The following is a 27967-nucleotide window of genomic DNA, read 5'->3' as shown; positions in this document are numbered from 1 at the left end:
GCAATTCAACTAAGCAGACGGGAATCGTTTATACAGAGCGAGCATTGGTGGTTCAGTGGTAGAATTCTCGCCTGCCACGCGGGAGGCCCGGGTTCGATTCCCGGCCAATGCATCCTCTAATTTTTCTCTCGTTTGGGCATTTTTGAGGTCTTTTTTTTTTCCCTCCGCTCGTTCCGCTCCGTTTTCCTCTTCCTCCCTACACACCTGAACCTCCTTCATCCTCACCGCGGCTCCTCGCACTCTCCCTCCCCGCTGTTACAGCAGGGGCCGCCCCCGGTGAGGCGGTGAGCTCAACGTGCGGCTGCGCGGGGCGGCGGGACAAGATGGAGGTGTAAGGAGCGGGTTGGGGTGGGGGTCTGTCCTGCTTTATGTGCGGGGTCCTGGGCCGTGCTCTGTGTGTGCGGGGTTGTTTGTTGGCCCTACGGGGTGTGTCAGACCTGTGTGTGTGTCCATGAGCCTTTGTACCTTGTTGGCATCGCTGTGTGGTGCGGGGTGATGGTGTGTGTCCTGTGCTGAGGCCCAGGGGGGGCTTTGGGTTCTAAGAAAGGTGGTTTGTGCTTTGGGTGAGTTTCTTTTTAAGTCTCTGTCTGTGGCTGGTAAGTCTGAACGCCATAAATGTGATTTCTGTAATGTTTTTGAAGCAGGGTTTGCTGATCAGCTTATAGCTCTTCAGGCAGCATTCAAGGCTTCAGATCTAGGCTGACTCGCTATCAATTATAAGAAGAAAAATAATCATGACGGTGTTTTAGAATTAAAAATAAAATAAAAGACAGCGGTTGTCTTCAATAATTCAATTCCTGACAGGTTTCCAGGGGCCCATTTCCCCAGCGATGCATTTACTCTATACGATCCTCTCCCTATTGTCACCCGGTGATTCCCTGCCTTTCCCTTCCCTTGGTGTTATGATTTCTAACAAAGGATGTCTTTGATCCATAGGGATTTGTGTAGCATAGCCTGGATGCAAAGGTTCTGAAGACTTGCATTTACCTCACAACAGAAGCTATAGGGTTTGTAAAACATGAATGGCAGCTTTGTGAGCTCACTGGCTGAAGTTTCACTCGAGTCAGCAAAGTGGAAGTCGGAGTTCATCTCAGCGTATTTTAGGAGGTCCTTTTCATTTAAAAACAATGATAGAACCTGTGGAAGTTTGTGGATGCATTTAAAGCGTTTGAAAGCGATGAACGGGACGGTTCTATTCAGTGGATGGTGCTTAACAATACATTGTACCTTTTGTTGTTGTTGTTATATGCACAGACCTGAGAAAAGCTTTTTTTCCCTCCCCCTTTTGTATGGAAACTTGCTGTTGTTGTGGCTGCTGACTGCTCAGCACAATGTATTGTGAGGGGAATGTATGGTGTTCTGGGTCAGGCTTTTCTATCCCCTTTATTTAATTTACCAATGTAAAATTATAGTAACATAGGCACCATTCATTTAACAGCACGTTTAACTCAAAGAGAATGCAGTCAACCAGTGGTGGATAGCAATCGTTTCTTGATTGGGACAGAATAAGTGTAGGGCTGGTGGGAAATGGGGCACAGCCTCGAGCTGGTAATGAAGGAGCAGTCACATAAGGGTTGGAATAATAAATAAAGAGGGAATTGGATAAGTTTCTGTGTGGTTGTTTGTGTGTGGATTGAGCTATACTCACACGTAGCTGTGTGTGAGATGCACGCTGTATTAAAATAGCAATCGTATTTTTTTTTTCCTTCTTCTTCGCTAATAAATGGTGTGTGCAATCCTAATGAGTTTCCCTGTCGAATAAAACTGGAGGCCTTTCTCTGTAAGGGGGAAGTAAGGAGGTCGGGGTTTGGCTGGTCAAGTTGGGTGAGGGTGTCTGGGTTAAAGGAGTATGAAATGGAAGTGCTGAGGGCTGACAGGACAAAGTGTACAAAGTATGAAGTATATTCATGGAACAATTATGATATGGTAAAACAGTTGTTTTCCTGATGTGGCAATTATGGATTCCTCACAGATAAGTTTCTGAATGATTTTGTGAAGAAATAGGAAAATAATGTCCTTTTAGAGCTTGTGATTCTCCGTTTGGACCATAAATAATTGTGTCCTTTTTCTTTTCTTTTAGAAAAGATGCGAACGCTGCACTGCTCAGTAACTTTGAGGTACGTCTGTCTCCATCCCAATGCTGGACCTGCACTGTGATGCTGTGCTCAGTGCCCATATGCTTCTTTTTGAAGTGAGACCTGTCTGTGATTGGTTTTTTTCTCCTAATTTATTTGTTATTAAGGAAAAAAAAAAGTCTTATTTTCTAGCGTAGGTTTAGTTCCTGATTACTCTCCTATCTCCAGATTAATGATGTATTGTTGACTTGTTTTGTTTTCTAGTGGGGTAGAGAGAAATGAGAGTGGGATTTAATCCTTATGTAGCTCCTTTCTGACTCAGGGTGTTCTGTGATGAAATTTGGTGTTCTTACTGGCTTACCTTCAGCCAGGTGACAGAAAGCTCTCAATGCAGTGTTTATGAATGGAGCTTTTGAATGGTTTTAGTAAACCATGCTTTCTTTCTGTTGTTTTACTGCTGAAGCTTAAAGCTGCACAGCTCTTTTATCCTATTCTGAAGCAAATATTAAAATGTTTTCGCCTGGGCTCTATGTGTGCAGCAAAACAACCATCTGGTGGCTGTTAGAAGAGCACTTGGAAAGAACTGTCTCACAAAGAAATAGATATTAGCCACACTGGCACTAAGTATCTGCTCAAAATAAATGTATTGTTGCAATACAGAAGATAGCAAGTATTTCAGAGGTTATTTATTGCTAAATCATCTCTGCTTCCTTCTTTGGATGTTGGAACTTTGGTGTTATTGTGGCTCAGTAGTGGCATTAGCCCCATTATGAGAAATCTATGGGTGTCCCAAGGGGATGGTGTGGAGCAGGGAGAATTGAAGAATCAATTCTTTGGGCAAAATTCTGTTCAGCTTTGTCTCCATGTTGGCAAATGTACCACATATGTTGAAAAAGAGCAGAAGGAAGTGGGGAATATGAAGTTACTGAGTGCTTATTCAGCTTTCAGGGCACGGTTCTCATGCGTGCAGCTTTCAGCCTTTTGCAGGAAGCTATTTGCAGTGCCTGCAGCTACACTGGGCATGGCTTTTTACTGCTCTTCAAGTTACTGCTGCCTTTAAAACTATGGACCTTTTTCTGTTGGCTCCTCTTTGGTGGCGTAGCTAACATTATCAAAGTAATATTTTACACAGAAAGAGGTGTTTGAAAGTGGTGTTCAAGACTGATGCATTTAATGTCCTATGCCTGAATCTCTTTTGTAAGCTTGGAGTTGTATTTTGATGTCTCGTTGTCAGCAGTCATATTGTCTTCACATAGCTGCTCAATGCATAGTTTCAGCTTTGGCTTTCAAAGATTGACTGCTTTTGCTTCATGGACACCATGTACATGTTCATGTACAAACAAAGTAAATGCAGGGCTCCTAGCTGCCAACGTTTGTGTTTTTCACCACCTATAAATGTTTGCATTCACATTTCTTGAGTTTATAATTTCATGGGAACTTGAATTAAACGAGTTACCAAGAAGCAGCAGTAAGAAGTGATGTGTTACTGTGCAGTGGGTATTGGCTTTGGATAATGGGACATGGGATAAGATAGACAGAATAGATTCTTCCTGCTGATTTCTCCCTTGCAGCTTTTGGATAATGTGTAGTAAGAGCTGGGAATCTGTTTGCTCTTGGTTTCATTAATTTACCCATCTCCTTATTCACCTTTCTGTTGCCAGAATGTTCTTTCATTTTACCTGCTGGTGCAGTCAGCAAAGAAGCAATCTTTTTTAAATTTAATTTACTTGATAGGATTTTGAGTTGTTTGCTTGTTTTCCCATTGCAATGTGTGTAGGTAAAACGTTCTCAAATGACTGCAAGCTTTTTTGTTTGCTTTTTTTCAGGTGTTCCAGCTACTCACTGATCTTAAGCAGCAGCGCAAAGAGAGTGGAAAAAGCAAGCAGAGCTCCGGTCAGCAGAATCTGAACACAATCATGTATGAGGTGGGTGACACCGTAAATCACCCTTGTAAAATACCATAAGCTGCAGTGAATCAAAGTTAAGTCGTTTCGCATCACGTTTACCCTCGTATTTTTTTCCATGTACAGACGTTTTTGTCAGTGTGATTTATAAACTCAGGTGCGCTGTGATATGATCATAGCTGGAGTATTTCTAGGGTCAGTTCTGGCTGCATTTGAGATCTCCTTGCATAAAGTAGAATGTTGGATTCTACTGGATCCACTCTGACTGCCCAGTAAGTTTGTACTCTCCTTGCACATGTTCCCGTTCAGTGGGAACAAGTAACGAAGCAGAGACATAAGTCTGGCACAGGTAATTCTGGGCTGAGACAACTCAGTGCTGCCAGGGAGGAGTTTGGAAACTGCAGACGCCAAATATGCATTGCCAGGCTTCTCCTTTCTCTAGAAGCTCCAGCCTCCCACCTTCCCAGATAACAGAACACTGCCTGTCCTGCCGTAAGCAAACTCATTTTCAGAGATCTGGAAGTTTTCTTTAACTGGGATGCACTTGCTGACTGCTGCAGATCACAGACTTTGGCTCTGATTAAAATTCTTTACAAAAAGAACAAGCAAAAATTAGTTCTTCTGTTCTTGTTTTAGTGTTTGCTTGCATATTTGTTTTAGAGATTGCACAACTTTTAAGACCCAGGACGGAACTTGCTATCGTGTGATTAATAGATGATGCCCCCTAAGCATGGTTTCAAAGCCAAGGCACAGATCACATGGGGTGTTTTCTTACAAACAGAATTAAACTAATAACTTCCAGCTAAAATAGATGTTATCAAAAGAGCAAGATAAAAAACACGATTGGAATCACAAAATTACATGTACAAATATCGACAGCAGTTGGATGTCAGATTGGTAGCAAATGTTTAACCTACTGCTAGAAAGAGCTATTAAAATTGTATAACACCGATAATAACATTTAAAATATACCAAACTAGCAAATTCACAGCACTCTTGCCATAGGACCTCTTGTGTCCATATCGGAGGGCTGCATGAGCAGCACCGTGATTGGCAGCCTGTTGAAAGCAGATTGCATTGCTTGCATGAGTAACCCCACTGAGTGCTGAACTACTCATGTGAAGAAGATTTGACCTAGGCTTTGTTTTTGTATTAGTTCTGCCTTTGTTTGGGTAGGTGCAGAGCTGTAATTCCTAAGCCTCAGATTCAACGAAATAGTGGCTTACCAAAAAAGCTAATTTAAATCTTCCTGGAGACTAACAGTCTCTTCCTCTGCCTCTTTCAAACAGCTCAGAAAGACCCTGTGAGTATATGTATATATTTTAATACTAATTTCCTTGTGTGTCAGCATGTAGCTTAAAGCTTTTATTACTTTGTTGTATTGCTACATGTTAAATACCAATAGGATGCTCATTTTTTTTTTATCCCGTGGTGAAGCTATTATAAACTCTGGGTACATTTATTTTCCTATGTTAGACTGAAAGAAAACCCGATCTGTCATCTGTTTTTGTTCATACTGGGTACGTCGTGCTGAGTTCTGTGCTTGCATACATCCATTGGTATTGAAGTAACCGGATGAAGCTTGTTAAATGAGGGGCTGTGTTTTGATGCACATCTGGCACTTTAGTTGAAGTTGCATAAAAAGAAAAACTTGGAAAAGAAGCTGGTCCTTTAAATAATTGTATTGGGTGACAGTGTGATGTCAGCTGTCTTTACTGGAAAATAAGAAGTCCATTTAGTATGAAAAGGCCAGACAAGACTTGCAGGAGGAATTGTCTGACCCTGCATTTCTCAGTAGTCCAGTGAACCCGGTCATTAAGAATACAACAATCCATATCCGATCAACTCTCTTAAAGTAGAGTGAACAACTGTGCTGTTGAAGCCTGTTTTTATTTACCCAGGCTTGTAAAATAACAAATTTTAACTGAAATATGCTGGAAATACATTTGCACATCATCTTATTTGACCTGATGGTCTTCTAAATGATTTCTCCCCATTTGCTGTGTAAATACTCATTCAGCTTACTTGGTTTCAGGCTGTTAAATAGAAGTATTCACTTTAAAGACTTTCTGAGCACAGAAGAAACAGCAGAGTGTTAAATACAGAATTATAGATCCTTTATTATTATAGGTGATTTGTATCCTAACATGGTGTCCTAATTAACGTGTCTCATTGTCGTCTTGCTCCAGTTAGTGTGCCATTAGCTGGATGGGTGCTTTTGGGCTTTGTGTGTAGCTGCACAGTATCAACAGCTGAAGATTTTTTTTCTTAATTCAAAGCAGACTTTGCCAGTGCTCTTTCAAATCCTTCAGTTGCTGACGCACACAGTGCAGACAATGTGAGGATTTCCTGGACCTTTCTTTTGTTTCTCATTATTCCCAGCTCTTCATTTTGGGGTTTAATCTAAGCAACGTTCAGGTAGATTCTGAGCTACTTTCCATGCACAGACAGCCAGGAAATCGAATTCAGATTTATTTCTTTTTAAGAGTTATATTACCAGTATTGTTCTTTAATCTGCTCAGTTCCAATTCCATAATGCATGATCTGTCTGCTAGGTGTTGTGTTGCTCTAAACAGAGAAAGCAGATGTAACATGCTGCAGCGGTGAGTTGAGGTTGCTAAGTTTTACATTAAAAATGGAGCAGAGATAAATGGTCTCGAGGCAGATGAACATTGCTGATACTGCACTAACCTTGCCAGATGTTCACAACAGCCCATCTAACCTGCTTCTATCAGCTTTAGGAAGGTGCTGCCAAGTACATGTATAACAAATGGAAACAGCCATAGACTGGAGAGGCATTGCTAGCATTGTGCAACTGCAGGGCCTTTTTATGGATGAGCAGTGGGAGCATTCCTGGCACGGAGTTCATTAAAACTTGGCAGGAGTTAAGTATGGTTTTAAAGATGAACAGCATTCAGCTTTTCTCAAGTGTTAGAAGCTTCAACAAAGCAATGAACACATGCACCTGTACCTTTTTCAACTGGCTTTGAATCTTGAATGAATTTTAAAATGACAAATAAGTCTGAGTGATGGCGTTCAGCACAGCTGTATCACAGTCTGTGCAACACCAAATCAAGAAACAAATGCTTTCTGAAGATTACTCCTTGTCTGTAACCTTCAGTTGGCACCTTGGGCTCTGGGCAGAACAGGGAAATGACCATCCAGAGCCACAGGGGGATTATTCAAAGTGTTAATTCCAACCTGAAGTGTTGTGAGCTCTCTGGGTCGTGTCTGTAAAATGAATTCACTGAGGTTTTCTGGATAAGTACTGATGTAGTTTTCATTATGTGAAACTGGAGCTCTGTATTGCCTGTTTCTTACTCCATCAGTATCAGTCTTATTGAAGAAGGAAGTGTGAGATCTGTGACAGCTTTCCAATTTAAAAAAAAAAAAAAAGTAATTAATAAATAATATTAATAATAATAAAGAACCTTCAAAAGCTGAAATGACAGTCTGATTTTTTTGGAGTGTTTTTCAGATATGCTTAATTTCATAGGCAGCATTGGAAGAAAAGGGTAACTGGGGAATAATGCATACTTTCTTGCTATCCTTTGCAGACACTGAAGTACATCTCAAAAACACCGTGCAAATACCAGAGTCCTGAGATTGTCAGAGAATTCCTCATTGCGATGAAGGGCCATAAGCTGACCAAGTAAGTAGAGATGTATCCTTGAGCAAAAGTATAAGTTAATAGGGATGTTAAGTGGTTCTCATATACACAGTATGCAGTCTGTCTGGTTTTGATTAAGGTATTCTAAGTGGTTTCTGTTGTTTCAGTATTTATCTTTCCCCTCACTCATTAACACCTGCTCAGATGAGGATTCCCTTGATTATGGCTGTGTTCACAAATGTATTTCTCAGTCCTGATTTGCTTTGTCAGTGCTTTGTTTTTAGTGTGGTTTCTCGTGGTCCAAGCATGAAGTAGAATTAATGAAATGTTCTGAAGAAGAAACTAGAAGCTGTAAGTGGGTTTTGAGCAAGATGAGAGAATGAAGAGAAAGGAACCAAAAATAAACCCAAAATAAAATCTTAGTTTCTTATAAACGTTCTTATTTTTATGGACTTTCTTCATTAAAAAATACTTTAATATTGAAGAGGTGGAGAAAATGGATGTATTACAGGGAGGTAATACATGCTTGTATAGGTGTTTGGGAAGCCTGGTCTTCTAAAGCTAAATGTCTCCTGAATCTGTGAACCCCAAATCCAGCCTCAGGATTTTGCTAATTATAGTTTAGCAAACTAAGATACTTATTGTCCATTTTTGTGCTATTTGTCACCTGCTGTTAGAGCTCTCTAGGACTTTGGAGTTGTATGTTTCTATTACTGACACGTGTCAATCCAGCACCTACCCCTGCAGTCTTTTGTAAAGCTGAACATGCAGTCACTTATTGTGGGAAGACCTGCATAGAAAATGCAAGATTTCCATCACAGTTGTGAGAAATCTCAGGGGTAGTGTTTCTCTTTGCTGTGAATGCCTGTTTGTGGTACTAGTAGTGCTTAATGCTGTCAGGTGCCTCTTTGGAGTGTAAGTGAAGCCTGTTGTAAGTAACTAGAGCCAAACAAAATGGAATCAGTGGGCTATTTGCCTGAATAGCATCAATCAGTAATTTGCTTTTTAAAGCAAAAAGCAAAGACTCAGTTGCTCCTACATGACTGCTGTTAGGGATTAGTTCATGCTGTATATACGCTGACTGCGTTTTTCTCAGCTGTTGGTTCTTGTAAGGATTTCATCCTCTGGGGAGGGACTTTTGCTGATTTGGTTGTCACAAAAAGAAATGCAAGTTGAGAGCAGAGGGTTTATCCTTGTCAAAGAGCAGTTGAGTGGAAAGCAGACTCAGCCAGCTGTTTGTTGACTTTACAGTGACCCCTCTCTACAAACCATGATCCTCCCATTCAGTATATCAGCAGCTCAGATCTCAGTGTCCCTAACCCCTGTTAGGGGGAGGCTGGAACTTGGAAGCTTTGTATTGACTGTTGTAGTTTCGCTTGTAAGTGGAACAAGTAAGTTTCCTTTGTGGAACAAAAGTTGCCAGGTCAGTGCATTGCTGTCTAGCTTCTTGCAGCTCATTTCATAAAATATGGTTCTAATTTATGTAGTAGGCAAGCTATTTTCTGTACTCAGGCAAGAAAATACTCGGTTTATTGTAATGAGCTGATTGTCTGGAAATAGTAGAATCACTGAATCATTAAGGTTAGAAGAGACCTCTCAGATCCCTGAGCCCTGCCATGCCCACAGCCCTCAGTGCCACATCTCTGCAGTTCTTGAGCACCTGCAGGGATGCTGACCCCACCACCTCCATGTGCAGCTGTGCCACTGCAGCACCTCATTCTGAGAGGAAACGTTTCCTACTTTCCAACTTCTTTCTGGTAGGATTTGACCAGGACCTTTTGGTTAGCTCTTAGAAAAAAGCATGGGAGCTCTCTTGCTGTGTTAGATACGTCTGCTATCCAGGATTATCCATCTGATTTATGAGAGTGAAGTACTAAGTGATACTGGGTCATAATGCAGAGATTTCCAGCTACAGAATCTCTCACTGTCTCCCATAGGGCCTCACTGTTCTGCAAATCTACCAGAATATTTGCCTTCCTAAGCCTGCTGTTCTGTGAGCTTGAATAGCACTGCTGCAAAGGTCAAAACTGTTACAAGCTATAAAATGAGTTTTTAACTATTTATTCTTTTCATGGCTTCCAGGAGGCGCCTTTGGTTTTGGGTATCATTTTCTCTGTCTTTTTTCTCTGAATCAGAGTCTGTAAGGCAAGCAAAAGAATTGTTCCCAGTAATTTCCTTCTTAGAAGTGGAAAAAGGGGGAGAGCAAAGAGCAAACCGCTGGGGTAGGTTACAAATTTACAGCATTCATCACTTATCAGAACTCAGATTGGATTGTGATACTCCAGTTTCTTGAGCATCCTTTACAATTGTACTTTCAGTTAACGTCTGTCCTCTGGCAGGGAAGTTGCCAACACTGTGATTGCCACGTACTTTACAAAATGAGAAACAGAATTGTTTAGTGTGGTCTTGGCACTTCTTGTTTCTTCTAATCTTTTCCATTCGAACACTTCAAGCTAGAACTGTCAGAGCCCATCTGGCACCACTTCTTACCAAACACAGAAGGCATATGTTATGCAATTACTATATAATGCACTATATGTTGAATGCTCTGAAGCATTAATGTCTCCAAGGAAATATTGAGCTTCCCTTTGGTTCTTAACCAAGACTGTTTCAACACTGCTCAGTTGTTAAATGAAAAACTAAAGGCTTTAATCAATTCCATTCCATGGACTGGAGGTGTTATTTGTATGAAAGGCTTAGCTTGAGATTTCTTTCCAGTTAGCTGGTGGAGAGCTTTCTTCCCCTTGGAGATGAAAGAATCTGCAGTGTTTGCTTCCATCATTTCACTGTAATGACTTTTCCTCCCACTGGAAGTAATGAACTCCAGAGTCTGTCGGTGCTGTTTCCTTTCTGCATAAGGCATTCAAAGAGATTCTCTCTCACTTAACCTCTTAGGTGCTCACACCCCATATTTGTTAGTAACAGTTTTCTGAAGCAGCTGATTTAAGGTACCTTAGTTATTCTCTGCCCCAGCTGAGGGGACAGCAGCATTTTCTGTCCTCTCCTTTTGAGAGGAATAGATGTGGCTGGTTTGGAACCAGGCTGTTAAGTAGGCTCTGCAACTTCTTTTCTTACATGAGGAGTTGGAGAGTTGTTGATCCATACGGGGCTTTTAAGACAAGGAGGATTTGCAGCTCTGTGTCTAAAGATGTGATAGAGGTGTGTAGGGCAATGGGACTTTCCTTGCTCAGCTATTGCTGCCCTCCAGCACTAGGTTGTGCTAGAGTATCTGAAAATGTCTGGGTCGTAGAGGAGGGACAGACACTATCCAGAGAAGCAACAGTCTGTGGACTGAAGCGCATTCATTTAAATAATGGATCTTTTAATTAAGCGAATTCTCTTGTTTTCCTGCCTTCCTCCTGCAGACTGCAGTACAGAACTCACTGCTGGTCAGGCTGCTTGTAATGTCCCAAGATAGAAGTTCTGGCTGCTGTTACAGAGCTGATAGTGTTGTACTGGCAAATTGTGCAGCTCCTGTTAGATCACCCCCCAAAGCCTTTTCTTTCTGTTATTGCTGATATTTGCTACTGTAATTACCAACATCTCAGGCCAACACTGCTTTTCTTCTGATGCTTCTCTACTTTGTGATGTTTTCTCTTGACAATGGCACAGGCAGGGGAGGAAAAAAGAAGAGGCAGTTCTCCAATTTAAAAGATAAGTGCGTGTAAAAAACATTTACACCTTTTGGGGTAACTTCAGAAAGCTGCCGTGCTCAAAGGAACAATTTTCAGGACAACTAAACATGTGTTTTACTGATGCAGTCAGTAAAGTATGGCACAGCACAGGCTTTTTCCTTGTCATCAGTTATTTTGGTATAAAAAAAAGACATTGCAGCTGTAGGACTGAGGGATTTCTTTTTTAAAATGAAAAAGCTCAGAACTGACATCATAGCGAAGCTTTATTTTTACCTTGATGAGGCCTCCAGCTTTGGCTGGTGCTGCAGTACAGTAAGCCGTGTTGTATTTGGAAATAAAGCAGCTAATTTTCCAGTTTTAGCCTCTGGAATAGATTTTAAGGTGGTGTGAATGGCATCGCATGAAAAGAACATTTATTAAGCTTGTGTTCTGTAGTTGTGATTAAAGGAAAATTGGCTGTACTGGTACTTCTGCCTGTTCCCGATGATCCTGAAGACAGGTTAGAATTAGGAATAATCAATTTCAGTCACTGAATAATATATGCATTTAAAAAACAGGACATAGACGTTGCCCTTTTTGACTTGGAAGTCGACACATTCAAGGAATTACTGTGCTGAAAGTCAGTAGTGTTTTTAGAAAGTATTTTCCCCCATTGCTGCCAAAAACTACAACAAAGATAAACCTCTACAATACTAAAGACTCAATGATTTCCTCTGTAAGTTTTTTCTCCTCTAAAGCTTTCAAAGTGAATATTCAACAACAAGGGCAGGAGGGTGGTGTTAGATAAATAACAGCACAAAGAGGGCGGCTGTTTCCCACTGAATCAATGTGCTTGAAATTAATCCTTTGCTCTGTAGCATTTTATTTTTTTACATTCTGGTGCAGTTGTCAACCCATAGAGTTCATCCTGGACATCTGTGCCTGCACCAAGGACCCACATGGAGAGCACAGCCTGGTAGGTTTGTGCTGAGCATGCATGGACTGAGACTGTGAGTGTACGAACAGCAGCTCATCCAAAATCCAGATCCTGGCCTCTTGGTTCAGACAGGAGTTGTCTTGGTTGACGTGAGGCCATAGGATCTTCTATTACGGATCTGAGGTTTTCAGTTAGTAATAAGGCACATTGCTAACATATACTGCTGTTATTTTCTAATTTTCCCAGCAACTGAAATATACACATTCCTGAGGATAAATCTGGCTTTGCAGTTGCAGATGTTTTAGGGCTTTTTTTAGCTCTGTGTGCTGTATCTTGGCACAAATTCTGTTCTCTTCTTAACCATGCTTATAGATCCTCCTAGTAACTTTTTCTTCCTAGAAAGTCAGGATATATGTGCATGTGTATTTAGGTACAGTCTGGGAGTTCAGAAGGTGGAGGTGGGGTGGCCATGCTCAGCCTCGTGCAATAACTGCCATCCTATGTGGATCCCATAGGAGGCTGCATGCAGGTGATTAACTCTGATCTTGATTTTATGTAAGAAAACCTCTTTCAGCTGTCACTCACCTTCTGTATGTATCTCTCTCCTGAACAAACAGCTTTCATGTTCCAAACAGAGTTAGTAAAACCCAGACGTTTTGGAGGAGATACAAAGACACACCTTCCATGGGAAATGGTGCTGGAAATACTTCTCACCTCCTGTTTAGATGAATGAAACAATTCTCCTTTCTTTTTAATGAGCATGAGTGTAAATACGGTTACTGTACAAAGTGAAAAGGTAGATTCATCTGCATTGGAAAGAGTTCCTTGCATTTTTTAGATGTAATGAAGCATGAGCTAAATTCAGGCATGTTCTGTCTGTGCCCATGCAAAATGCTGCAGTCAGCACTAACTCATGTGCAAGCTTGCAGCATTTGACTTCCTTAGAGCTTATTTCTTGTGAGCTGTGAGTATCCACGTTCTGATTTATATATGTGCTACCAAGAAATGAGTGGTGTGCAGAGAACAGTCAGTTTTTGATATCAGCATCAAGCAAAATCAGTGCAGTGGGTACTGAGCTTCAGCTGGCGTTGCATGGAGCAATATGCTGCTTGCTGCTAATGGCAGAGGCTGAGGATTGCAGTCTTGTGGAGGAACAGAGGTGTTCTGTGAGTGTTTGCTGTAAGGGTACACTGAGGGTGCCCTTCTGGTCAGCGTGTTTATGGTGTGTGGGGAAGATCAGAAAGCACACACAAGAAGAAGGGTTAGGAGCAAAGCTTCAGGAGCATCCCCCAAGGTGAGCTCAGATTACATGTGTGCTTGGAGTGAGCTTCTGTGCTGCTGCCGTGGACCTCCCAAGTAAGCAGCAGTAACCATTGATGTCCTGTACATGTGTGCTTGGTGTTTCCTAAGTAATCTGAGAGGATGGATATTTACTGAACAGGCAGAAGATGTTATTGGTCTTCATTGCAGAAGGGCACAAAAACATCTACCCATGCTGGTGACTTGTGTGCCACATTAATATCAGTGTGCTTGTCTTTATGACTTCATTTGCTGTCAGATATCCCTTTGTCACCTGAAAAATCCATAATTGGGTCACCAAAATAAAATAATGTCCATCTTCATTTAAATGATCCTTATCAGGATGTTCGGATTGACCAGCAGCTGTCTGGCTTGGTACCATTTTCCACACAGCACTGGATGGCTGGTCATTTCTGTGTCACCACGTTCAAGCTCCCAATAAATAAAGCAAATGCATTGCTTAAATCGTATTATATAGTGTTAATATGCCTAAAGGTTGTTATTTTTCAGCATTAATTAGTGTTCGTAGTTTCTAAAACCCTGCAACCTTACTCGAGCACCCTCAGAAGCAAGGTGTCATTTATGTCTCTTTTGGTTCTATGCACCCTGCTGCTAATTCCTTTTTGATGTTCTGAGTCATTTTTCCAGTGGGGAGCTCTGCAGGTCTACAACAGGCATGAAGCTTTTCAGAGAAAAACATTTTAATTACTTACTTGCAAATTAGCTCTCATTCTTCTGTATGTGGTTTGAAAACTGGGAATATTCTGAACCATGCGGTCCTTGTTGCTGTAATCCTGTTGAGATCAGTTTGTCCTGTCTGTGTAACTTCTGCCTATTTCCTAATAATTTATAACAGTGTTAATGGCTTATAAGCAAGTAAACCTTTGAGAAGTGACCTTTTATTCTCTGCTGCGTTTCTTGTCTTCAGGAAACAAGGGCAGTTTCACTAATTGATTGTTTCAGTCATGTCATATAATTGCTTTTAATTCATTTCCTCTGCTGCCCGCTCTGCCAGTAATCTCACTGTAATAAACAAGATGGAGCTCTACCTGCTGTAGAATACTTCTGGGTAAGTGAGGTGTGCATTCCTTAGCACAGACACATTGTGACTTCAGTTATTTCATCCTGATTCTTTGGTTCTGATATTTTTTTGTCAGCAAAAGTCGGAGGCACAGATGTGTGCTTGGCCAGATCCTGTAAAGCAAATAACATGGCAAGCCATGAGCAGAACACCGGCTTCTGTGTCTCCATCACGTGCTGCAGGCACTGAACCAAGCAGTTTCCTGGCTCTTGAGGAAAAAGCAGTAAATCTTCCATACATTTACTCAGGTGAATGAGACAGGTTCTTTGTGTGCTGAAGATGTTCTTAATATTCTTCACCTGGTTTTGTCCTGCTTTTATGGGAGGTGATGTCTTTCGTTACAATCTGACAGGGGTAGGGTTGGTTTTTTTCCTTTTACTGATTCCTGAAATGATCTACTATAAATTTTAAGGGTTTTCAGTACTTGTCTCCCATCTGGGTGAAGGTTTTATTTCTTCCTTTCCTTGCTTTTGACAGCAGTAAATGGCAACAGCTATTAATATTTTAGTTTTGACACTAAGGCAGCCAACACAGCATAGTCTCTTGTTGTAAACACCAAGCTGCTAAGTAAATAGATAGGAGAGATTAGAAAGGGGAAACAAAGGCAGCTTGCTCACTGCTTCCTACCAATGGAAGCATATTTGGCTTTCACCCTCGACTCTCCAAAACCAAAGCAAACTCATAGCTCGGGGTCACCGAGCTAATTGTGTTCCCTTTGTGTTGTCTGTATAACCACAGCCTTCAGACTTTCAGACTAAATCCTGCACTGCCAACGAGTTTGTTAACAGAAGAGGGAAGAAAATGTAAACGGTTATTCCACAGAAGGGAAGAGAGAATGTAGTTGCTGCTGCAGGAATTGTCCTTAAAGACACTGATTTATAATGGAGTTCACACAAAGGACCTTCTCCCTACTGTTTTATGTTTCAGGTAACTGGTTGGGATGTGCCTTATGTTCCTGAATGGAAGAATAGATCCCTTTCAGAGCAGTGCAAAATTCCAGAGAGAAGGAGCAAGGCTGGCTGGGGTCCATGCCCACAGGGTTCTTTTCTCAATTAATTAATGGCAGCACCTTCAAAGAATACAGCAATGTCTGCTGCCATGCACAGTCTTGAGGACCTTTTCTCCTCCCATGCCAAATCTTTTCCCTTTCTTACACTGCTGTAAAGTGCTTACCATTAATCGTAACCCCTCAGTCTGTAAAATGGACTTAGTGGCCTTTATGATGTTGTGGAAGACACACAGGTAGGTCCAGGCAAACTCTGGGGACTAATTTAATAAGTAGTTTTTCTTGAGAATCAGCTGTTGGCCTTTGGAAGCTCCATATTCAGTGCAGCCACCAGAGCAATGTCGCTGTCAGAGGATCCTCCTGATGAATGTGAACACCATGATCTGGGAAGGTTTCCTGCTGCTCATATGTGAATGGTACATTATCCAGGTCCTTACAACATCAGAAGCTGTTAGCTGGTGTTGGGTTTCAGAGGCAGCTGGTGTCAGAGGCTGTGAGCAGTGAGGCAGCCTCTGAAGTGTCTCCAGACACGTAGGCACTGACCTGCTGCTCATAAAGGCCTGGGTTGGGGATTACAGCCTCTGTGTTCTCCTGAGAGCTGCAAGGTTTCCTTTCTAAACCACCCACAGGTCCAATAAATCACAGGGAAACTCTTCCAGAATCCCTATAAGCATGCATTAAAGGTGCCCTTTGAATAATGGTAAATGTCAGGTTTTAGCTCTTGACAATTGCACTTCGTGTGAACTGCACCTCCTCTTTTAGTATGTGATAAAGAAGTACTGTGTAAACATAGGATATAATCTCTCCTAGCAGCTGAGTAATAATCAGTAATGATTATTTCAAAAATATACTTGTTCTAATCTCTTATATCTATTCTTATGCTCTGGCTGTATATTTTTATCATGAAGTGCCTTTGGTACTGTTTCATGTACCCTTTTAACCATCTGTTATATCTTAAGCAATGGTATTGTGTTTTTCTGCTCTAAAACACGAAACCTGGCTCAGATTGTTACCTGGGCTGCTATTCTGTGGCGATGTTAATGTGTTAAGCTTCTGAAATTAATGAAATATGCAGTGCTGGCATACATCAGTTGTTTTTTGACTTCACTGTTGGGATGCTTCCTATTTCAGTAGGGTGTAAAGTGAGGAATTTGGAGCTGTTGCTCAAATGTTGTGGTTTGAATTGCAGGCAAATACTTGTTTGTTCACATTTTCATCCCCTTCCCCACAAAAAAGATGTTTGAATGCCAATGACATGTTCTCCCTCGTACCTGTTTTTTCCTGTTTTTAATGACCAGAGTGTTTCAGATGATGTCCATGAGATCGCTTGATGCAGAAGCAGAGCTAATGGCTGTTTGGCCAAGAAGAATCCAGAGAACAGTAGGGCTGGATGAGCATAATCATGGTTCTGGATGTACCAGCAATTTTGCTGCGTGTTTCAATGGAGCTGAGCTCTCTCACTGAATATTACATCATTTTGTGTTTAAATACCAACATCAGACTGATTTTACTGACATTTTTTCCCTTATGCTTCAATCCAAAGGCATAAGTGCAAAAGTATCTGCCTTAGCCCATTGTAGTAGCAGAAGTGCATTGGCCTGAGCTTTGTGGGTTGCAGACAGTACGTGTGGTTACAAGCTTTTTTCTTCTCACCATTGCAATTTCATTGTGCTAAAGGAATCAATAAATTATTGCCATTTGGCTGCTGGGTTGTGACTTCTTAGGTATGATAATAGTTCTTGTGGTCGTTTGTTATAGCGAAAGCTGCTGTGATCTTTGACAAGTTGTTCTGTATTGTTGTGCAGCAATTAACAAAGTAACAGTGTGTGTTTATTAAAGATTGTACTGGCAAGTATTAGATCTAAGGGCTTCTTTCTTGCTGAATAAGTGGCAGCAACGTGTCTGTACACACAAGGAATGTCTGTACTTAAAATGCCCTAATTGTCATGGCAATTAAGGTATGGAACCATACCACAAACCCTGTCACAATTACCCTTGACAGTGGCTTTTCATCCTTAAATTATCAGGAATGTGTTTGTATCTTAACAGTCATTTTGGGGGATCCTCAAATTATATGGTAACGTTGTTTGACGCTTTGTTTGCACACAGGGCTGAAAAGCTGCAGTTGCTGAACCACAGGCCTGTGACAGCAGTTGAAATACAGCTGGTAAGTAACAATGCTCCTGACTGTTCAAAGCTTAAATGAAAGCAGCTTTAACCTTGAAGATCAGTTGAGTAATTACTTTCTCATGGTCGGTGATTGAATGCATCCCTTTATATGCTTCTTTACATTCATGGTTCCTAATCCCCTCCGCTTCCTCTTGGAGTCTTCCCATAGGGACTCACCCATCTTTCTCTTGGACAGATTCTCCACCCCTGTGTTTGCATCATGGTCGCATATTGAAAATGCCCAACAGAATCATTAAAGGCTGATTACAGTGTTGTTAGACTGTATTTACCTAAGTCTTTGTTGCTGCTCTATAATCAGGGACTTTGCTTCTTGACAACTGTCATGACACGATTGTTTTTATGGCAGGGTTTTATCTTAGGGTAAAACCAAGCTCAGTAAAACGGAAGGAGCAATGATAGATACGATATCTGAGCAGTTGTGCAGAATGAGAAATGGGTATGAGACGACCTTAGAATGGAAAGTAACTATCATCAGTCTGTTAAGCATGATTCAGTTGTAAAGAAGGATTGTTCCTAAGTAGAAATAGATGGACCGTGTTCTCTGAAGTATTTCTTTGGGGGATACAAAATCTCATCATAAATTATTATAATAAAGATATTTTAATAAAGATCTCCTGCATTCAAAACATCTGCTTATAATCATATCCTGAAACCAGTTTCATAGTAACAGGCTCATCTTTTGCTGAATAAAAAAGAAGGATTAAAGAGATACCAGTAGGGCTGTTTTCTTTCCTTCCATGGAGCAGATGCTGCTGTGCTGAAGGCATCTCATTCTTCAGTGCTTCCAGTGGAGGAATTTGTTCTGCCTTCTGTTACTGAAGAGATCAGTGTCAGTCTTGTCATCAACCCGACCAAGAGCGTCAGGCCTTCATGAGTTGTGCCTAGGAAGTCATTAATAAGGAGTGGTGCTGAGCCCCTCTCCTAGCTCTGTTTGCTGCATGTGCTTTAGGCATGGGTCCATTGTAAGGCTGTCTAAGCAGTATCTTGTCTTTCAGTTTTTTTTGCCTTTGTGAAGTGCAATAATCTTTTAGTGGCTTTCAGGTAACTGCATTTTTGTCTCTTTTCCCTCCTGCCTTCAGTTCACAATTCCTACCTATCAGTGAGGTATAGGAAATAGTGTTGCTGTTGTTATGGTTGAGGTCTAGGAGGCAGGTATAAATAAAAATGAAGCTTTATAGTAGAGGAAATATCTAAAGAGAGGCAGAGCTCTGTGGTGAGACTTACAGAATACAGATAAGAGGTTGGAGTTCAGTCTGAGTTCGATATCAATGCGTAACTGTTCTGCTGATCAAAAATTACTTGTAGAAACTGTAATTTTAGTGCATTTGGGCACTGATCTGAGTATGTACAGGCATTGAGGTGTTGGAAAAGCAGTTACTTCTTTTACATTACTGTACCCCTGTCATTTCCAGTGCAGGTTTCTCTAAAGCTAGTATTACAGTAGGCTAGATTGACTGGTTAACACTGTGTTAAGTTATACCCTAAATTGCAGTATATAACTGTATATAACTCCTTCATCAAAGCCCATCAAAGTCTTTTGAGCACAAAACAACTGCTAGGAAGCTGCAGACCATTTTGTTGGCAAGGCACTGAGCCTAGCAGCCTTAGCAAGGAAATGATTGTGACTTTGGATTGCTGCAGTGAATCATTTCTGTTTTCTGGTGAGGACAGATGTGGCAACGCAATGCATTTGAATGCAGAAAACCTCTGTTCTCGGAGCATCTTTGAGTATACGGTAATAGCAAGCTGTGGAGGCTTACGGGCACTGTTCTTTGATGGCAGCAGGGAGAAGATTACCCATGCATAGATTGCATGCTGGCAAGTCAATTCACTGCGATCGATGGATGACGCAGCATTCAGAGCAGTGGATGCTAGGTGTAAAATTGATTCTCAGAATGACTCAGAAGCTTGGACTCCCTCACTGGATTTAAAACCAGACATTTCTGACCATTTCATACAATAGAGGCAAATCCATTTCTTTTTTCTTAAGCCAGTTTTCAAATACCATATAAGCCATATCTCTGTCACTCCATTGCCCAAATAGTTTTGTTGCCTCCAACTTGTATTTGTGGTTGCCTGTCCATGGAATGGAGTCAGATTTACCTGATGTGCTTTTAACAGCTGATGGAAGAGGATAGTTACATTAACAAGAAAATTTGTTAAGATGTTTCACTGTCAAGTTCTTTCATAATTCTTTTTACATAAATTGCTGTATTGTTCCTATTTGTCTCTTCTGGCCTGTGTGCCAGGATTTACTTCCAAACAACAATAGCAACAAAAGGAGCATGAAATTCTAATCCATATCCCACTGGGTAAAACACTGTACACATCACAGCTCTCTTGACCTCCTGTTTTAATCTGTAACATATGTTGTTCCTGGCTCAGTGATTCACAGAGAAGAAAAGCTGGTGATGTTGATCTAACCATCACACTTAATGTGTTTGTAGATGAAGCATCTTCTAATGACCAAATTGCTCCACATTCTTCTCTCTCATTGGAAAAATGGACTTTTAATTCTGTGCTTTTTAAAACAAGTTTTCCATCTCGGGGTGGTTCGTAACTCTTGATGTCAGGCTGGTTACACAGAGCGCACAAGATCATCTTTTATTATTTAACAGGAAATAAAAATGCAGTGTACTCTGCTGGGAAATACAAGATTAGAGAATTGAGATGTTTCATTTATTTCAGCAGTATCTTTTGCTTCTCATTTTGCATAGTCAGTCAGTTATCTCAGGAACATTAGTTCAATCACCCAGTCTATTTCTTCTTTATGTTCTTATTTTTTGCCTGTTACCATATTGGTGCTGAACTGCTTGGAATTAATGCTGAAGGAGAAAATAGCAGCTACTTCCTCATGAAGTCGTACTTTCTATACTGGAGGTGAATTACGTGCTTGATAGCTTTGAAAGTGGTGGGATTCCTATTTCCTTCTTCATTGTAATTTACTGTTGTGCATGTTTTTAAATAGAATTCTTAGATTATTATTCAAACAAACAATAGCTCTTAACCCAAAGGCTGCTGGTGTTTGTTACCCATCAAGTATTACTGATCTTGGGAGTTTCTCTGTTCTTCTAGGGCTTTTTTAGAGTTCCTTGCTGTGTGCCTTTACTCATCCTCCAGGAGGCCTCACCTCAGGAGGCTGAAGGAAGGAGAGCTGTGTTTGAAAGCTTCAAATAAGCACAGTGAGGATGGAGTCTATATGTTGACATTACTTTGGTTAGCAGAAAAGATGAGGTATGATCATAGTTAGTGATAGCATGTCCCTGAAATAATAAATGTGTGATAAATAAGTCTATACTTATGTATATGTCTGTGTACTTACTGTGTGCTCACACGTGCCCGTCAGTGTGAACGTACAGATTTACATTTCCATGTTTATGTTCTGAATAGCAAAGCCATTGTTGATCTCTGGAATTACCTTGATAGGTTAGGGGTTATTTTCTGGTTTCTATAAAACCTTCTGCAGTTCGCTTCTTGCCATGAGGACTTAACAGCACGTTGTGACGGGACTTAACGCCTTAGTTTAATTCAGTTAGTGTTCTGATTTGGAAACTGCAGTTGTTTTGTGTCTCTGAGAAATTTATACATAGTATTGGATTAAAAAAAAACCCAACTACTATGAAATTGTGCAGCTGGGAAGGGCTGCATGGTAGTAAAATATCCCACATACGCGTTTGTTTAATGAATACAGCTCTGGTTCCCAGTAGCGGTTACATTGCTGAGCGAGGCATCTGCCACAGCTTAATTCTGCAGCTGATGAATGATTTGTCTTTCCATTCTCTTGTAACAAGAGTCGAGTGATGGATGATGAGTGCGTGTTTTGTTTTGCTGCATAGAAAAGCTGTGCGTGCAGATGTACGTGGAGTGGAAGAATGGAGCTGGTAGGTAACGAGAGATGCTATGATGGGCTCTCAGAAAGCCCAGTCCATGGGAATAGAGTTCGGTAGTTTGATGCTGGCTGCTCACAGATGCTCAGGGGGGATGGAAGATGGAGTGTGTGTGGTTGCTCTCTTTTGGGCGTGCTTTCCATTTAGTAAATATTTGCCTAATTTTGAGCAGTTGAGCTTAAAGTCTGTTGGGCCTCTCGAGCACTTGAAATCAATCTGATAGCTGTGATTTACTAAGGTGAGAGCAGGTGAAGTACTCATCAATAGGCTTCTAGGTAAAGATAGCAGCACCCTCAGAGCTGAGCAGCACAGCAGCTTCATCTGACTTAGGAGGAATTTGTATGTATTCCTCAGTTCTGATATGTTTTTAATAATAAAGTAAGAAACTTAACTGTAGGTGCTCTGGGTTGAAAAGTACCCAGGACCTGCAGGGTGAATGTGCTTCCATTTGTTTAATCAATGAGCATTTCATAGCAATTACATTACCGAGTAAAGTTTTGCCGTGTCCTTGATACCTTCTTTGGTCTTATACATCATACTGGATAGAGCATTAGCTGAGGGAAAAATTGCTTAGTGCATGATTAGATTGCAGTGAGAGTGAACTGACACTGAAGTTACTATTGAAGCCTGAGTTGAACTGAACCACATAGTTGCATTTCATGGAAAATTCATATTGTATATATTTACAATTAGCGTTGATAGGCTGTAATATTTCCTAAAACAACCCACGCTAGTTATTTTGGAGTAGCATAAACTTGAATGCTGAAGAAGTGATGACATGGGGTTTATTTATTACAAGGAGCAGCACAGATGACGTGGCCAACTGCCTTTCTCTTTTCCTCATGTCAAGAAAAGCCTTCTCCCAGCCCTCTGGAAGGGACATGCTTGTCTCGCTGCGCATGAAGATGCTTTTATCCATGAACTGTGGCACTGTAACATTGCCCAATGCTGTTACTTGCCTGAATATCAAAAATCCACTGTTTCAGTGGATTTGATTTCAGAACTTTGGGGATGGTACCCCACCATTTGCACGTGACACCATTTCCATTTGCTTTATGTGGCACTGCCAACATAAATATCTTACATCACCCACTTACTAAAAACATTTGCATTTTTGTTTTCTCTAGTATAAACTTTGCATTCCTGACTGCTTACAGTCTGAATCTGTTGCACGAGCAGTTTCAAGCAATTGCAAGCTGGAGGTTAGCAGGGCTTTTTCATACATATTTTTTTCCTGTATTGCTGAAATTCTTGCTGAAATGTCAGATGTTGAACACAGTTGTTCCTTTATTCTCCTCTTCTGTTCTCCCTTGTGCATGTTTTCTCTTCTGAGTATCATAACCTTACTTCCTTCTGCTTTCTATAGCAGAGGTATTACAGTTGCAAATCAGTGAACACTGCGAACATCTGTTGAATCTGAGTCACCTTCTGCTTCCCTTGTGAAGTCTGTTTTCCTTTAGAGCAGTTTCATTTGTCTCTTTGTCTGCACGCTCTCTGTGCTTGATGTTTGAGCTTTTCTCTTTGCTGTGCTGCTTTGCTGCTTCCTTGCTGCTTGTGTTTTCCTAAAGCTCACGCTGTTTCTTTGGAAGAGCTGATTTTTATAGCTGTTGCTTTTGATCCTTTGTACTTCTGAGTAGCATCGCAGCCAAATAGCACTGAAATATCAGCACTGTCTGTCCTGCCAAAACACAGACCTTTATCAGTAGTTTCTGGTGGAAGAGCTGGCAGTGAGGATGCATGGATCTCAGGCACCGAGAGGTGAGTCCACAATGAATTTGCTGCAGCAACCGAAGGAATGACGTCTTCCCTCTGACAGATGCTACAAATCTGTCAACAGAAGGGAATTCAGAGATGCATCGCCTCTTGGATCCAGCATCTTATTTTGAAGGAGCTTTTCTGAGCAGTTCAATCCAAGACATCAGTTACAGCACTGATGCACTTGGAACATGGGAGGCTGTTTTTTTCATCAACTTTCTGCAAGGGTGTCATTTCTTAAGCTGCCAGATCAGCCACTGGAGCTTATCAATCAGCGTCCTGAGCAGTGTCTGAGTCCTGCAGTCTTGTGTTCAACCAGTTCAATTGACATTGACATGAGTGTTCATAGTGAGAGCTGGGACATTACTCTTCAGCACTCAGCAGCATGTTAGAAGCAGTGATCAGACTTGTAAGTACAATTTGTCATCAGTGCAAAAGTTGAGAAGGGTTGCTGCTGATCTGGAAATACTGTTATCTGTTAAAGTTCTGATCAAGGCCTTCTGTTTAACTTGAGTCGTGAAGTACCTGAAGGTACAGGAGATCTCTGCCTGGAGAGAGGTGGATGCCCCATCTTTGGAGACACTCGTGGTCAGGCTGGGAGGGTCTCTGAGCACTGATGGGGCTGTGGGTGTCTGTGTGCATTGTAGGGAGTGGGATCAGATGGCCTTCAAGAGTCCCTTCCAACCAAAGTGATTTGATGATTCTCTGATTCTGTAAGAAGTATATGGCAAAGAAAGGGAATGGAGCTAACCTAGGGAGAGATGAAATTTAAATAGGGAAGAAGGGCAGACTACAAATGACCCAATAAATCAGATCTAACCCAGGCAAGGTGCCAGCTTTCTGAAGATATGGAAGCAATAACAAGTGCAGGACACATTGGCCCTGAGAGAGAAATCAGCCTTAGGTGATTTTGTCTGTCTCAAAGATCTCCATGGAGGTTTTAAGAACTGTGGAGATGTGGCACTGAGGGACTGGGTTGGTGGTAATGGTGAGGCTGGGCTGGGGTTGGGGATCTTAGTGGTCTTCCCAGCCTTAACCTGTGATTCTGTGATGTGGGCTTTTTCTTTGTCAGGTTTGTTCAGCTCCTGCTGCTGTGGTGCTGTAACCTTCAAAGCTGAATGCAGCAGTCGTTAATGACACTACACTAATAACCCTGTCCAAAAAGCAGGCTCACAGCCTTCTACAAAACTGAGCAGCATAGATCATCTGGGGAGTAATGGCTGTGTCAGCAGTATTGGCAACAAAGACTGTATTTATGCACTGTAACACATTTCATTGCGTAGTGCTAATGCTCCAAGGTATTCCAGTTAACCTGCCCACATGGTCACCTCGGAGAAGCAGCCCTGAAGGCCGTTATCTGGTACCACTTCAATAGCTGCAGCAGTTGCTTACACAGAAGGGTAATGGTAAGAGTGTTCTTAGCATATTTTAACTTGTAATATATATTGTGACAGCTGACAGGAATGAGAGCCAAAGCTATTTTTCAAGCCAGGGTCCTACAGTAGTTCCTGAGCTAACCATGATTTGAAAGCCACTCCACAGAGGATTTCATCCTTTGATCAGCACAGCTCCCAGAAACAGTCATCTACAAATGGATCTTCGTCTGCCTTTTGCTACATGAGTGGTTTGTAGCATGCGTGCTTTCCTCTCATCAAGGGGCTGCGGGTAATGGCTGCTGAAAGATGACCCGATTGTGCAAAGAGGACTCATAGGACATGTCATAGGACACGGAGGGGAGGGGGGAAGGTAATTGAATATACCAATCTGGTTTTTAGAAGGCAAGATGTGTCTGAATGGCTGATAATTTGCAGCTAGAAATGATTAAACCTGCATTGACTTGGAACTGTAATTAATATAAATCACCACACTTCAAAGGACATTTTAAAGGACTTTGCATAAAAAAAGCAAATCTCAAACCCTGCAGTCCTAATTGGTTTCATTTGCGTTTGAAGAGTTCATTTGGCTTATGCCTGCAATCCTCTGACAAGCTTTTCCTTTTAGCAGCTGCCTATAAATTAGGGCAGCAGTTTTTACTGGTAGCAGCGATATAAGAGTTCCCGCAGCTCCACAGTGAGAGTAGGTCCCTAATTAATCTTATAGAATTTTATTGTTGATTCATGACAGCACGTTTTGTGTTGCTCAGAGCTTTTTATATGCTTTCATACTCCGGAAATTCACAATCAAAATAAGTTCTAATAACGTACGGCTGCTCCAGGCACAGGTGGCTTCTTTTATGGTGCAATTACTTTACTTGAAGGTGCTGGATGAGATACCCGGGTTCAGGTAACCAGTGTCGTGTTATCTCGTTTCACTTATCACAAGAACACACAGTTTGCTCAGGAACTTAAGAAATCTGGAAGGCAGCTCTGCACACGAGCTGATGAAAGGCCTGAGTCAAAATATGGATGTATGGATTGGGAAAGGTTTTAGCAGAAATGCAGATTAAAGGTTGCGTTATGTGTGCTGCTTTCCTTGTTTTGAAGAAGGCAGGGTCTCATTATGGAGTGCCTGTTGTCGTGGTTAACAATGGAGCTCTTCATTCTTCTGTAAATTCCAAGAGTTCCACTTTGTCGGAGCTCGTTACAAAAACATTCTACAATGTCTTTCATCCGTTGAAAATAGTATTTCCCAATTAGTTTAGTCCTTTGGTTTGGAGCTGAGGGCAGAAGTATGGGTTTAATGATTTCAATGGATTGTTTTTGACCTACAGATGGTAGAAGAAAGTGAGGAAAGGCTGACAGAGGAGCAGATCGAGTCGCTTCTCCAGACAGTCGCCAGCATTCTTCCAGGGGATCCAGAAGAACAGCAGAGAGACTCAGCAATGGAAACTGAAGGCGGAGGCGGCCAGTAGCAGGAGGAATCTAGACCAAAGCCAGCAACAATTTCGGCAGAAGAGAATTGGTTAATCTTCTTCTATTTTTTACTCGATACCAGTTTCAGCTTGTATTGGGCATCATTGTAAAATGGATTAAATTTGTCTATTACTCAGAGGTGGTGAGGGAACCTGTTGTTTACCAGGAGGCGTGGAAGAAGACACTATTCTTCCAGCATATTGTCTTATACTGGGGTGATAGTGAATGACTTTGCAATGTAGCAGACAAATTACAGGGCACAAAATGGGAAGCATTTGTATTTTTTACATTACCCATGTAACAGCTGTACGTTTGAGTAGGCTGATATACAGCTGGCAATGTTTTAATTATCACAGCAGTACTATAATTATAATTGCTTTCAGATGATGTTGAATTGCCCAACTGCTTTTCGGAATGTGATTTACAATACAGAGCCAGCTTTTGGAGCTGTTAGGGAATAGTGCTGCTGTCAGACCTGTGCGTGGAGTAATGTACAGAAACTGCTTGGTGTCTGTTTGGAACACATAAAGTCATCTGATGGCATCATAGGAGTGAGAGGGTCTGTAGGTTGGGTAACTGATCTCAGGGGTGTTGGACAACCTATAGATGAATGGTAGATGCAGATGATCAACTAAATAAATGTACTGCCCTGAGCATGGCTGGATTGGACCAGTTTTGCAGCAGCTGAGGCTCTGGACTGTAATGCTACAGTTCTTAGTAATACAAACAAAAGGACATTTGAGAGTGAGGTCTGTGTTTTCCCTTTGAGTGTTTGTTCCAGTGTTTGTGTATATACAAGTCACTGTCCTGCCAATGGGCTTTGACCGTGGAATAAATGAATGAGTCAACACTGGTTTCTAAGAATGAAAATCAGTCATGTCTGGAGGAGGATTTTTTGTGTACTGAACTTTGTCTGATTAAAGATTTCAGGATCAATTATTAAACGTTGATAGCATTGATGATGATAAGAAATCTTACATAGATATCCATGAAGTCATGAGTTACACCCGCTGCTGGTTTTATACTTCAGACCATTCTTCTGTAACTGCTACAATGGACTGGAAAGAGAAATAAAGTTTGAAGCACATCCTGGGATTTTTTTTTGGCCTGAAGATCCAAGAGCTTGAATCAAATTATCTGCCTTTTATACCCACTTCTGTCATGGTTTTATTTGGAGATCCTAAGTGAGGAATTTACCCTCTTTGAGCCTTAGTTATGTAATATAGGAGAGGGAGTGATGATACCTTCTGCTGCTTGCAGGATTTTTGATATGTGTTGCCTTGGTATTTTAAGCTGCTTTGATGTTTGGAGAGGGAAGGAAGGCATTGAAAAATACATTTGTGACCTCCTAAATGTGATTTATCTTACATTAAAGGCTCCCCAAGACTGAAGGCTGATGGTGCGCTTTGACTGGGAATGTTAGGTGCATTAGAGTGAAAAATCCACAGTGCTTTTTTGTGATAAATTGATGTCTATATTTTCTCCCTAAATGTGCAAATAAACCATAAGAGATGAATAGACCATACCACAGAATTATGTGAAATTATATCTAAAATTAGCATTTTTACTTTCCACAATCATTAATGTTTGGTGTTCTGTGACCTTGGGCTGCAAGTGTTTACATTTCTATTTGTATTCTCTCAAATCAAGTTGTTGAAGCATTTCCTAAACTTAGGAGGAGCAGTTGGGACCAGATTGAAAGTATCTTTACCCAGAAAGAATATTTTAACAGATCTATTAATAAGGGTATCCCATCT

General features: G+C 41.2%; 1 protein-coding gene and 1 non-coding gene across 6 annotated transcripts; both read left to right on the top strand.

The window, feature by feature from the left end:
* Positions 1-37: 37 nt before the first annotated feature.
* CRCP (CGRP receptor component) lies at positions 38-27735 on the top strand. 5 transcript variants are annotated; one of them, XM_085522296.1, is made up of 6 exons: positions 38-147; positions 2081-2117; positions 3902-4000; positions 7537-7631; positions 17636-17693; positions 26069-27735. In XM_085522296.1, the coding sequence occupies exons 3-6, from the start codon at positions 3992-3994 to the stop codon at positions 26207-26209; spliced, it is 303 nt and encodes a 100-aa protein (XP_085378422.1). In that variant the 5' UTR covers positions 38-147; positions 2081-2117; positions 3902-3991; the 3' UTR covers positions 26210-27735. The 5 variants fall into 5 exon arrangements, with proteins under 5 accessions (XP_085378422.1, XP_085378421.1, XP_015736081.1 ...); XM_085522295.1 differs by having other exon boundaries at positions 146-284; XM_015880595.2 differs by lacking the exon at positions 38-147 and adding an exon at positions 304-331.
* TRNAG-GCC (transfer RNA glycine (anticodon GCC)) lies at positions 42-112 on the top strand. The gene has a single exon. It is a non-coding gene; the product is annotated as a tRNA-Gly (tRNA).
* Positions 27736-27967: the final 232 nt, after the last annotated feature.

The sequence above is a fragment of the Coturnix japonica genome, chromosome 22, assembly GCF_054131305.1.
Source record: "Coturnix japonica strain WE chromosome 22, WE-NBRP24, whole genome shotgun sequence".
Taxonomy (NCBI): Eukaryota; Metazoa; Chordata; class Aves; order Galliformes; family Phasianidae; genus Coturnix; species Coturnix japonica.
This window is presented reverse-complemented; position numbering and strand designations above follow the sequence as displayed.

What these genes read in the sequence shown, in the direction of transcription:
- CRCP (XM_015880595.2), top strand. An exon ending in TGAACACAATCATGTATGAG is followed by an intron (nt 4,001 to 7,536) that starts GTGGGTGACACC and finishes TATCCTTTGCAG; the next exon opens with ACACTGAAGTACATCTCAAA. An exon ending in CAGCAGTTGAAATACAGCTG is followed by an intron (nt 17,694 to 26,068) that starts GTAAGTAACAAT and finishes TTTGACCTACAG; the next exon opens with ATGGTAGAAGAAAGTGAGGA.